The sequence below is a fragment of the Ochotona princeps genome, chromosome 8 (assembly GCF_030435755.1).
Source record: "Ochotona princeps isolate mOchPri1 chromosome 8, mOchPri1.hap1, whole genome shotgun sequence".
NCBI classification, from domain to species: Eukaryota; Metazoa; Chordata; class Mammalia; order Lagomorpha; family Ochotonidae; genus Ochotona; species Ochotona princeps.
The window spans coordinates 46,965,558-46,978,264 of record NC_080839.1 but is presented as its reverse complement, the minus strand read 5'-3'; the positions used below and the strand labels follow the sequence as shown (position 1 = coordinate 46,978,264).

At 40.9% G+C, this 12,707-nt stretch overlaps 1 protein-coding gene across 4 annotated transcripts in view; it reads right to left on the bottom strand.

Moving 5' to 3' along the window:
• Positions 1-12,707, bottom strand: part of ALMS1 (ALMS1 centrosome and basal body associated protein) — a 93,701-nt gene that overhangs the window by 47,948 nt on the left and 33,046 nt on the right. For all 4 annotated transcript variants that reach the window (XM_058667974.1, XM_058667977.1, XM_058667976.1 and 1 more), the window contains one exon: positions 10,392-12,136. In XM_058667974.1, coding sequence (XP_058523957.1) covers positions 10,392-12,136 — 1,745 coding nt within the window. The remainder of the gene's footprint in view (positions 1-10,391; positions 12,137-12,707) is intronic.

Sequence of the window (12,707 nt, the reverse complement as noted above, 5' to 3'; positions counted from 1 at the left end):
CTCTCACTATACTTTTCTGACTTGTGCTGCATGCAAGTGCATGTCTTCTGTACTGTTCATTTAAGTGTGCTATTAAATACACTCAGCATTTAAATATATATACATGATACTTCTAAAGAGAATATTGTATTGTATTACAGCAATAGCAAAAATAAAATTCAAGAATTTTTTCACATACCCAGTGCCTACCATTCATTAATTGAAAAGACTATGACAAAAAGAAAAAACTAGGGGCCGGCGCCGTGGCCTAGCGGCTAAGGTCCTCGCCTTGAACATGCCTGGATCCCATGTGGGCGCCGGTTCTGGTCCCGGAAGCTCCACCTCCCATCCAGCTCCCTGCTTGTGGCCTGGGAAAAGCAGTCGAGGACAGCCCAACGCTTTGGGACCCTGCACCCATGTGGGAGACCCAGAAGAGGTTCCTGGTTCCCGGCTTTGGATTGGAGCAGCATTGGCCGCTGCGCTCACTTGGGGAGTGAAACATCAGACGGAAGATATTCGTCTCTCTCTCTCCTCCTTTCTGTATATCCGACTTTGTAATAAAAATAAATAAATCTTTAAAAAAAAAAATCTAGGTTAACTTCTTACGAACATAGATATAAAAAAATTGTAAACAAAATGCTCAAAAACTAAATGTAATGCCTATGTGTGTGAATTCCTATCAAATTTTATTCCATGAATGCACAGTGAGATAACATTAAAAGAATCGGTATGATTTACATCAGCAGAGTAAAAGAAAATGTACATGATCTTATCAATATAACCTGAAAAAGCAATTCATAAAATTGAGTAATCAGGCCTGGTAAATCCTCCCAGCAGAGTCGATTTATTGGGCCCAGGGGCTAAGCTGCCAGCTGGAACACTTCTACATCACATTAGATTGCCTAGGTCCAGTCCCAGCTCTGCAACCGACTTCAGCTTCCTGCCAACATGCGCCCTGGGAGCTCAAGTAACTGAGTTTTTGCCACCCACCTAAGAAAACTGGACTGAGTTCCCGGCCCCTGGCTTCAGTCACTGGTAAGGGGCATGGCAGGCATGTGGGGAGTGAACCAGCGGATGCCACTCTGTTTCTCTGCGTCTGACTCTCAACCAAACTCACAGCAAGGGAGACCTGCCAAAAACATCTCAGAGAAAATACCACATTTAATGATAAAACTCTGAGAATGTTCTTTATGAGATTAGAAATAAAATAAACATGCCAATTCTTACCACTTCTACTAACATTTCAATGCAGGTTTTAAATGGTATTGGCAGCAGGCAAGGAAAAATGAGGTATATTACTATAAGAATAGTTATTTTTCATATTAATAATTGTGTACACAGGAAATACAAAACAATCTACATGTAACTTCTTAGGATACAGCAATCTTTTTTTTTTAAAGATTTATTCATTTTTATTACAGCCAGATATACACAGAGGAGGAGCGACAGAGAGGAAGATCCTCCATCCGATGACTCACTCCCCAAGTGAGCCGCAACGGGCTGATGCGCGCCGATCCGAAGCCGGGAACCTGGAACCTCCTCCGGGTCTCCCACGCGGGTGCAGGGTCCCAAAGGTTTGGGCCGTCCTCGACTGCTTTCCCAGGCCACAAGCAGGGAGCTGGATGGGAAGTGGAGCTTCCGGGATTAGAACTGGCGCCCATATGGGATCCCGGGGCTTTCAAGGTGAGGACTTTAGCTGCTAGGCCATGCCGCAGGGCCCAGGATACAGCAATCTTAAAGTTACAGAGGCAGACAGATCTTCCACCTGCTGGTTCAGTCTCCAAAAGGTCATAACAACCAGGGCTGGGCCAGGCAGAAGCCAGGAGATAGGGACTTCTCCCACATGCTTAGCAGAGACCCCAGCCCTTGGGCCATCTTCTGTTGCTTTCCTAGGTGCATTAGCAGGAAACTAGACAGAAGCAAAGCAGATGGGACTTGAATAAGCAGCACTGTCACATATGGATGCTAGAATTGGCAAGAGTAAGCTCAGCCCAATGTTCACAAAAGCCGGCCCCAGATTAAAATTTTAGAAAAGTTGACAGATTCATGGACCTGGCGGCGTGGCCTAGCGGCTAAAGTCCTTGCTGGGATCCCATATGGGAGCTAGTTCTAATGCTGGCAGCCCTGCTTCCCATCCGGCTCCCTGCTTGTGGCCTGGGAAAGCAATCAAGGATGGCCCAACGCCTTGGGATCCTGCACCCATGTGGGAGACCTGGAGGAGGTTCCTGGCTCCTGGCTCTGTATCAGCACAGCACTGGCCGTTGCACTCACTTGGGGAGTGAATCATCGGACGGAAGATCTTCGACTCTGTCTCTCCTCCTCTCTGTATATCTGACTTTGTAATAAAAATAAAAATAAATCTTAAAAAAAAAGTTGACAGGTTCAAGAGCAAACTTTCAAAATTTAAAAAATTTTTCCACATCAGAAAATTTATAAGATTAAAATCCCGAAAATATCACATATCACATATGGGTTGGCATAATGGAGTGGAATCTAACAAAATGCCCAGCTGACTTCCCACAAAATGCTTCTTAAGTGCTAGAGTGATATGGAAGGCTGAGGTACTGAGCCAAAAAAATGACTAAAGCTGCATGTAATCATGCCACTGTGAGCATGGAGGGATTCACGGCAGACATACATCAAAATTTTAAAGTTGTATGGCTGGTGTGGTGGCCTAGCGGCTAAGGTCCTTGCCTTGCATGCACCAGGATCCCATATGGGGCACTGGTTCTAATCCCGGCTACCCCGCTTCCCATCCAGCTCCCTACACGTGGCCTGGGAAAGCAGCTGAAGATGACCCAAAGCCTTGGGACCCTGCACCCACGTGGGAGACCCGGAAGAAGCTCCTTGCCCCTGGTCTTGATTTGGCTCAGCTCCAGCCATTGCAGCCGCTTGGGGAGTAAATGAGCAGACAGAAGATCTTCCTCTCTGTCTCTCCTCTTCTCTGTATATCTGACCTTCCAATAAAAATAAATAAATCTTAAATTTTCAAACTTGTATAAGGCAGAAGGTCCAGTAACCAATGCCTGAGAGAGAATTTTCAGAAATAAAAGCCCACCATGGTCTCAGTCAAACGGTAGGAGAGCCACCTCCAAGAAGAGGCTAAGCCAGAAAAACAGTAACAGACTTTGCAATTTTAGAATGCTCACAAGGATTTCCACTGAGGAAGTACTAACTGCAGCAAATGCATGCCTGCTGTATCATAACACTTGCCATATTCGAATCAGTGAGGGTAGAGAGCACAGGAGTAAAAGCCAAACACCTGAAAGATCGGATACACTATTACACAATATTTAATTACTAAAAAGTAAAGAACTGTCAGGCTTAAAGTAAAATTCAGAGAGAATTTTAATCACTACGGGGATTAAAATTTGAAATTATTCTCCTAACAGTACAACAAAGCTCTGACACCGAGTTATTCTAGTGATTTGATTGCTTAGCTGCTTTATCTAACAATAGGAGGAATATCTTCTCCAGTGTAAAGTAATATCCTCAGGCTATATGGTCCTTCTATTGACAATGTCTACCACACAAAATAAGCTGTAAAATGTATAAAGCAGAAAAAAAATGACCCAAAGTTGAAACAACAAATTGGTAAGAAAAACTGATACTGAGGATTCAAATGCTGCAGTTAAGGTAAGATTTTAAAATAATTATTAAAATTTAAGAGGAAAAGATGGAAAAATAGATAAAAATATGTGGAATCTCAATTTTAAGAACATAATATTTTTTAAAGAATCAAATGGGGACTGGTGCAAATCTTTCCCGTTCAAATGCCAGCATCCCAAACGGGCATCAGTGAGTGTCCTGGCAGCTCCACTTCCCACCCAGCTCCCTGCTGTGGCCTGGGAAAGCAGTGGAGGATGGTCCTTGGGAACCTGCACCCCCATGGGAAAACCAGAATTGGCTCCTGGCTTTATATCAGTCCATCTCGGGAATTGTGGCCAACTGGGGAGTGAACTGGCGGACGAAAGACCTTTCTTTTTGTCGCTCCTCTCTGTAAATCGGCCTTTCCAAAAACAAACAAACAAATAAATCTTAATAAAAAAAAATCAATTATCTTTGACTGATATTTTGTCTAGCATTTAATAAGCCAGTTCAGATGCTCACATAACATATTAGATTGCCTATATTCAATGCCAAGCTATGCTCCTGACCCCATCTTCCTGCTAATGCCGACCCTGGGAAGAGATGGTTGCAGTGGATCTGGCACATAACATGTAGACACTGGTTCCTGTCCTGGCTGATCCACTTCCCATCCAGCCTGAGAAAGCAGTGGACGATGGCCCAAAGCTTTGGGACCCTGCAAGCGCATGGGAGACCCAGAAGAAGCTCCTGGCTTCAGATTGATCCAGCTCTGGCACTAGATTAGGGAGTGAACCAGCAGAGGGAAGATCTTTCTCTATGTATCACCTTCCCTCTGTATGTCTGCCTTTTCAATAAAATATAAAGTAAATCTTAAAAAAGAAAAAGAACTGGTTGAAGCAATTGAACTGCATGGGGGACCTGGAGTTCCTGGCTTTTGGTGTTGAACCAATTCAAACCAAGCCATTGTGGACATTTGATGAGAAAAGCAGCAGGTTAGAACTCTTCCTCTTGTTCTCATTAGTTAATTCACAATATGTTTTCTGAAAATAGTTGGATCAACCATGGTAGTAGCAAACAGACACAATGAAAACTAACTACAGTAGTCTCCCTTTTTCAGTTTCATTTTCTACAATTTCAGTTACAGTCATCTGTTGTCTGAAAATTATGTAACAAGGCACAGTGGGCAAGGAGAGGCCAAAGGAGACAAGACACATCTACATCACTTTAATCACGGTGTCTGTTGTAAGAGTTCCATTTTATTGTTGCTAATATCTCACTGTGCCTAATTAAAAAATCAAACCTTATCACAGGTATGCCTGTATAAAAAACACATTATATATAAGGGTAGGGTTTAATATTAATCATTTCAAGCATCTGCTGAAGGTCATGGAACATACTCTTTGATGGCAAAAGGAAACTACTGTAGTGAACTAAAAGAAAGGTCCATAGAAAGAAAGCAAACAAAAAGTAAAAAAGTGGAATAAACACTTGAATGGAAAAGAGATTGATGGGACACATTCAAATAAAAAAATTATATGTAATTTTATTCCTAGGAAGACAGAAAATACTGCAGAAACAACTTAAGCACTTAAGCTTCCAGAATGAGAACACTAATCCATCAGTACATTTATTCACTGAGTGAAGAAGTTCAATGAACAAAAATGAATACCAAAAAATTCACACAGAGCATCATAGCCATGTTACTGAAAAATCAAAGGCAGAAAGAAAAACACAGTATAAAAGCAGTGAACTTCAGCTTCAATTTAATGTAACGCTCTTTTCTACTCATAAAGAGTAATAATACAAAGTAAATTATTGGGTAAAGGAAGAATGGCAGGAAACAAGGTAACAATAACAACAACAAAAAAGTCCAAAGAGGAGGCAAGTATGGAATGGTAGTATGGAATACAAATAGTGAAAATGAACTAAATATCTCAAATATTAACATAAGATTGAAAATCAACAAGCTTCAACCATTTACTATTCACAAGTGATAGAAATTAACATAAGGTTATTCCATTTCTTTTTTTTTTTTAAGATTTATTTATTTTTAGTACAAAGTCAGATATGCAGAGAGGAGGAGAGACAGAGAGGAAGATCTTCTGTCTGATGATTCACTCCCCAAGTAACTGCAACGACTGGTGCCGTGCCGATATGGAGCTAGGAGCCAGGAACCTCCTCCAGGTCTCCCACATGGGTGCAGGATCTCAAGGCTCCGGGAAGGGGTGTGTGAATGTGTGTGTGCAAGCACACGTGTACACAAGGTGGAGGTGTGGCAGCACAGGATTTTAAACATCCCTCATCTGGTATCAGAGTGTCTGGTTCAAGTCATGGTTACTCCACTTTCAATCCAGCTCCCCATGAGGAAGCAGATGATGGCTCAAGTACTTGGTCCTTGCCATTCACATGGAGGAACCATACTGAGGTCCAAGCTCCTGATTACTGCAGGCATTTGGGAAAGTAAGCCAGGGGGTGGAAGAGCTCTCTTTTTGGGCTGTCTCTGCCATTTATAAGTACAATGTAAATAATATTTTAAAAAAGTAAAAAGATTGAAAAAGATATACCAAGCATATTCTAATTAAATGTAAGCTTCTTCTTTCTCCTCTTCATTCTCTTTTTGTGTTTTCCTTCCTGAACAATTCAATCCTAAACCCTTAGGCAGGGAGATCATGGTGACCATCTATAGAGGATGGAGTGAAAGTGGCCTAGAGCAAGGGATCAGAAACTCCCAGGATCAGAAGGGTGCCCAGGTAAAGAGTAGCCTAGCACAGCATATTAGAATGCAAGCAGGGCAAGGAGAAAACCTCTGTGCAGGAATGGCCCATAGTACAATACAGAAGCCAGGTTATCTGAGGGTGAGGAGGGTTTACACTAGGAGGATGACTCAGTTTGCCATGTGAAGGCAAAAACCCAACCAAAGTGAGGCCAGTCTCTGTGCAGTGAAGTTACCTGATGAGTGTCAGTACTGCAGCAAAGTCAAAAAAATGCAGAGAGAGGCATCATCAGACATGAGAAGTCAGAGCCTCAGAGGGATGAGAAGGGTGTCAAGAAGAGGAAAACATACCAGTGTGGTGAGTTATCATCCGCACAGGGTGAGAAAAGCATCTTTCATTCAGGGTAAAGGAAGCATTCTGACCTAGGATGTTACCCATCTCTAAAAGGTAGCTGACAACTTCAGTCAAATCCTCAACAGGTTGAGAGCACCTAAGCAGAGTAGAGGCCCAATGGGAGGTGTCAGGAAGGATAACGAAGGATAAGAAAGGAGGATAGGGAAGACATTCATGGGAGGGGTAGTCCAGTAGTCCAGCGTGGGGATTCAGAACCCGAGTGCAATGGAGAAAATGGCCACGGGGCGGGGGGGGGGGGACGGCATCTATGTTGCTGAGTGATCTAGCATGGAGTCTCATCAAAGCTTAAGCAGGGCGAGGGGGGTACTATACAAGGAAATGCCCTCAATGGAGAATGTGAATCCAGGTAGTGAGTTAGGATCATCCTGGCTGGGGAAAGATTGGCAGCAGATAAAGAGATGAATTACCCAATGGGAAATTGATCACATAAGTACATGCAATCTAAAGCATATAAAGAGATAAGGTTTCTCATTATTGGATAAGGGGATTTATAACGCAATTTACAAATCTACAAAACAAAGAAAAAAGTTGACTGAATCTAAATTAGAATCATATGTATCAATGCAAGCTTGTGGTTATATACATATACATATCAATATAAAATTACCATACGGTAAAATAATACTTTGCCCCACCAAAAAGGAAAAACATCTACTGACACATTCAAGTTGAAAGGATCTCAAGTTCATAATGTCAGGAAAAAAAGTCCATTTGAAAGGTTAGATGCCATTTTCAAAATTATGCAGGAGGAAAACAGATCACTGACTTCCAGGGTCTATTGGGGTGACATAGGGGGTCAGTATGGCTTAAAAAGGGATAGAATAAGAAACATTCTTCATGGAGGCACACTTTTGTATCTAGAATGTGATAGTGACCACATGAAATTATATTAGGGTACTTCTGGCATCCTATATGATCACTGGTTCAAGTGCCAGCTGCTCCACTTCCTGATCCATTCCCTGCTAATGGCCTGAGAAATGCAATGAAAGATGGCCTCAAGTGTTTGGGCTACTGCCACTCACGTGGGAAACCAGAAAGAAGCTCCAGGATCCCGGCTTCCACCTGATCCAGCCCTAGTCATTACAGCTATCTGGGGAGCAAACCAGCAGATGGAAGATAGATCTCTCTCCCTCTCTGTGTAATGCTAATTTATATAAACCTTAAAAACAGAGAAAGAAATTTAATCTGTAATCCAAGACAGTACCATTGGTGAATTCAGCCAAGTATCTAAGTAAGAAATAACACCACACTTATACAAATCTTTCAGAGGACCCAACAAGTTTATAAGGTCAGCTCAATATTCTTAAAGCCAAGCAAGGAAAGAATATTACAGATGAATATCTCTCATGAGGAGAGAAAAAAAATCCTAAACAAAATATTAGAGAAACTGGATCTATCAATAAAGGATAAACAAGGGCGCATATAGTAATCTCTACAATAATAACTGTAACAATGACTCTAACTCCATTTTGCATGTTTGACCCCTGACTTCTTTGTAAACCTCATCCTCCCTTTTCCTTTGGCCATCAACTAACTGATAACAAAACCTGGATATGAGTGCTTCCTCCTTTGGCATGAGCAGGAAATTGATAATTCTCCATGCATGGAACCTTGTTGCCTAATTCTATAACCTAGCCACTCTAGGCCCAACCTAGCACATTTATTTTGGCCAAGAGTACCTGGATCTGTTTAGGTCAGCCCTACTCCTTAACTCACCCATTCACCCCACCTCTGTCCCACCTGAATTTCCCTGTAAGTCCCTGTGTCACAAATCTTTCAGTGTGAAGAGTGTTACCAGCCTTGACTTATGAGGTCAGGGGTCTATCATTCTTTTTCAGAGTATACAGACACACACACACACACACACACACACAGAGAAAAAACAGGAATAGTGAATATTATCAAAAATTCTGAAGCTACCATAACTCATAATCAGAAGATTCTCTTCAGTTTCTTGGTCTTCAACATTACTGAAATATTCAATAACATTGAAAGACAATGTTAGCAAAGTGAATTCAACATATGTTTAAAGGACCATCTATTATGATCAAGTGAAATTTAACCCAGTACCACAAAAACAATTTAAAACTCATAATCTAGCGTGAATGATTACTTCAGTAAAAAAGAAAGTACAAATGATCATGTTAACAGAACATTAAAAGCAATGGGCAAAAATTCAACACCCATTCATGACAAATTATAGCACACTAAAAATGAAAGAAGATATCCTCAATCTGACAAAGGACCTCTAAAAAAATGTACAAGCAGACAACCTTAAACTTAACTCCCATTCTATCCTGCTTCCAAAGATGAGGAATACGTTTTTTAACACTTCTATTTGACATTAAATGTCCTTACCAGTGCATTAGGGGGAAAAAAAGGAAGAGCAAAATTGCCATTAGCTGGCAACATGATCACCTATAATCATGTTTTACTGAGGAGAAACTGAGTATTATAATTATGATCAACTTTATACTGAAGATTCCATTAAATATAAAGAAGGTTTGCATAAAATATTAGGGAGGTTATCAACATAAAGAATAATTACATATGTCTCAACTGCTGGAACTGTTGTATTACCTAAATTCCCTGTGGGACCCACTACCTAAAATATCTCAGAGTGGGCATGAAAGGTCTGACTAACAGAGTAACAGAATTAATTTGTTGACACTTGAAAACTGGCTTGACAACAATATTTTTATGTATAAGCAACAAAGAATTAGAAAATACTAAACTGAAAATACCATATGGAAGAGTATAAAAAACAAACTACTTAGGAATACATTTAGCAAAAGATGTGAAAAACCTACACATTGAACACTGTAGTAACATGTCACTGAGAAATATTGAAGAAGACCAAAAGAAGTGGGAAAAACCCACTATCTTCACACATGGGAGGACAGTATTATTACTATGTTAGTCATTTCCAGAATTATCTGTAGATTCAATTCCAAATATAATCCCAGCAGGTTTTTTGGGAAGACAGAAGCTGATTCTAAAATTTACATGAAAAGAAAAAGACTTAAAAAATAAAAGTAATTTTCAAAAAGCAAAATTGGAAAAAGTAACTTCATTATTTGACTTACTATGAAGCCATAATCACCAGGACATTGCAGCACTGACATAAAGACAAAAAAGAACAAAGGAACAGTATAGAAACTCCTGATATAAAGCTACACTTGCTGAACCAGTATTATCAGCCAGCATATGAACTGAAAAGGCTTTTGTTCCTTACAAATGTTAAAAATTGTAAGGAAATCATGAAATGGAATCAGAGAGAAGCAGGAGGAAAAGTAAAGTAAGACAGAGGGAGAGAAAACCACACACTTGTACAACTTTCCTAAGGAAATAGCAGCGTATCTCCAACACAACAAAAAAGGAATTAGTTAATCGTACCATTGGACAAGCAAAGATTCTTCTCAAAGTGACTCCATTAAAAAAAAAAAAACACTTGATGTAAAAGTCTTGGCCAAAAGCCTTTGTAAGTTTAAACATATTATCTTTTTTTTTAAACATATTATCTTCACATGTTCTAATTTACATATTTATTTCTTAAAATATTTCTGGTGGTTTTAGTCAGATATAACCTCCCCTAAAAGAAATCACACTGCTTTTCTCCCCAAGAACTTACATTTCCTTAAGTATTTTAAATATCACAAATTCCATCACCCTGCTTGCAATCACAAAGAGACTCACCGATCTGCAGATACCGGAGTCTCCACTGGAATGGAATATCTTTCCAAATCTGAAATGTTCACTTGTATTTGCCTTGAGGTTACTACCTGGCTATCCTGAGATGGTATGGTTTCCAAGTTCTGAGTAATTGTAACACTATCTGGAAGAGGACATTGTATGACTTGGAAGTCCAGTGGAGATACAGGTCCTAGAAAATCTAAACATTCTTGGTCCTGTGCTACAGTTTTACCGGTCAATAATTTGGAGGTTGGTTCCAAGGATCTTGAAGACAGAGTTTGTAGGTCTGCGTTAAACTCACTAGTTATCTTTGTTTTACAGGCAGGATCCAATAAGGCTCCACTATCCAACGTGGCAGGAGTCTTGGGACAAAGAGTTATACGCACACAAGAAAGTGCCTTTGTATTTGAAGGTGGAGTAGATGCAGATGTTGTTAACGTACAGTGATCTGGGACCAACTGGGAGACCACATTAGTGAACTTGGCTTCAACATTTATGTTAGAAATGCATGAAACAGGTGTAAATTCATTATCCTTTTCCATTACACAATCCTGACCTTGAGAAAGGAGGAAATGGTGTTTTCTCATGTGGTCATCTACACATGGGTCTCTGCTTTGACATTGTTCAAGAAAAATGGGAGATGGAAGATCTGAAGCTATACATTCCTGACCTGGAGGAGAGGGAGAATGGCTTTCTCTCAACTGATGATCTACGTATGGGGCTTTGCACTGTTCAAAGAGTTGTCGTTGTTCAAGAAAAATAGCAGAAGGAACACTTGGAGAAGGGGGAGAATAGTGTTTTCTCACATGGTAATTTGCCTGTGGGGCTTTGCTTTGTTCAAAGAACTCTCGTTGTTCCAGAAAAATGTGCGAAGGAGGATCTGGAATAATAGTTACATTCTTCTTAATTCCTATTGTGGAACTTGGTCTGTCCATATTAATGAGGGTCTGGTTATCGGAAAACTGAATTTGCTTGTAATTACTGCTACTTGCACTGGTACTGGGCTCAGAAAGGCTGACTTTAAAATCTGATCTTTCTATGAGTTTTTCTTCTTGGTGAGAATCTGTTAAATTAACAGGTGATTTTTGGTTTTGCCTAATACCTTCTTCTAAAATAGTCACAGTTTTATTTGGTGAATGACTAGATTTTTTAAATGATGAAGGGGCAGAAGCTTTCTGTTTTAGATCTCTGGGAGGATTTTGTTCTTGAGAATTAAAGGCCACCATAGGGGCTTCAAGACATGGGCTATTTTCAGTAACACCAACCTTAAAAACAGAAGAATCAGAAATGCATTTAGAATGTCGGTGAGATGAAAACGTGATGGAGGTGGTAAATTGTTTCAAGGGTTCTGAGGGCAGCATGTGAGATGGAGAATGAAAATTCATTTCTTTAGGAGGCATACAAACAGGTTCATGGAATGGCATTCGAAGACTCTTGCTAATCTTGAAGTCTTCAGGTATACGAAATGGAGGAGGACTTTCCAAGCGCAAGGAATTCCAAACGTTGAAATTGGGGCTGCTCTGGTCCAGTGACTGAGGAAGGTTGATGTGCCTGGCTGTGCATGATGATGCGCTCCGCCGTCCTCGGATCAAGTCTGATGGTTCAGCGGATCTGAAAGCACAAGGACGGCTGTCCAATTGTGGTTGTTCAGCAGCCAGGGTCCGGCAACATCCTTTCTCATGGCTCTCGATAATAATGTGGCCACACACAGCTTCAGGGCTACATATTCCCCTGGGACTCTGGAAACCCTGGAAAATATAAATGAACTCTTACTTGGAGTAGTCCAAAAGTTATATGCTATAAAATGAACTTATGTCATTTTCTCATAATAAAAACAAGTCGAAGACATGTCAAAGACCCATTAACTATACAGTAAAATGGCTCAAAACTGCAGGGGGATCCCACAGATTCCTCTAGTACCCCGTTGCCTGAGGGGATGAGCCTGCTGCCCCCGACCTGGCCTCCCAGCCCATGAGAGACAGACACGGGTTCTATCTAAGCAGTTCCGATTTATTGGGGAAATTCAATTTCTTATACAGGGTAAGGAATAGCCTCAGGCCAGGAATTTCAGGAATTCCAAGAGGGGAGAAACTAGGTGCCAATTACTAGGAGCACGACTGCAGAAGCCACCTCCGAGACACCTGCCCTGGGTCACGCCCAGGGCTCTGTCCTTGGCCGCCCTCTTGCTTGCCAGTGACCTTGACTGTTAGTCGCCATCTTATTGACTTAGTGACCTCTTTGCCTCTGAGCTCCACAAAAATAGTACGAACAGGTATAGAGTTCTACAAATTTTCACTTTAGTAACCAGAACAAATGAAT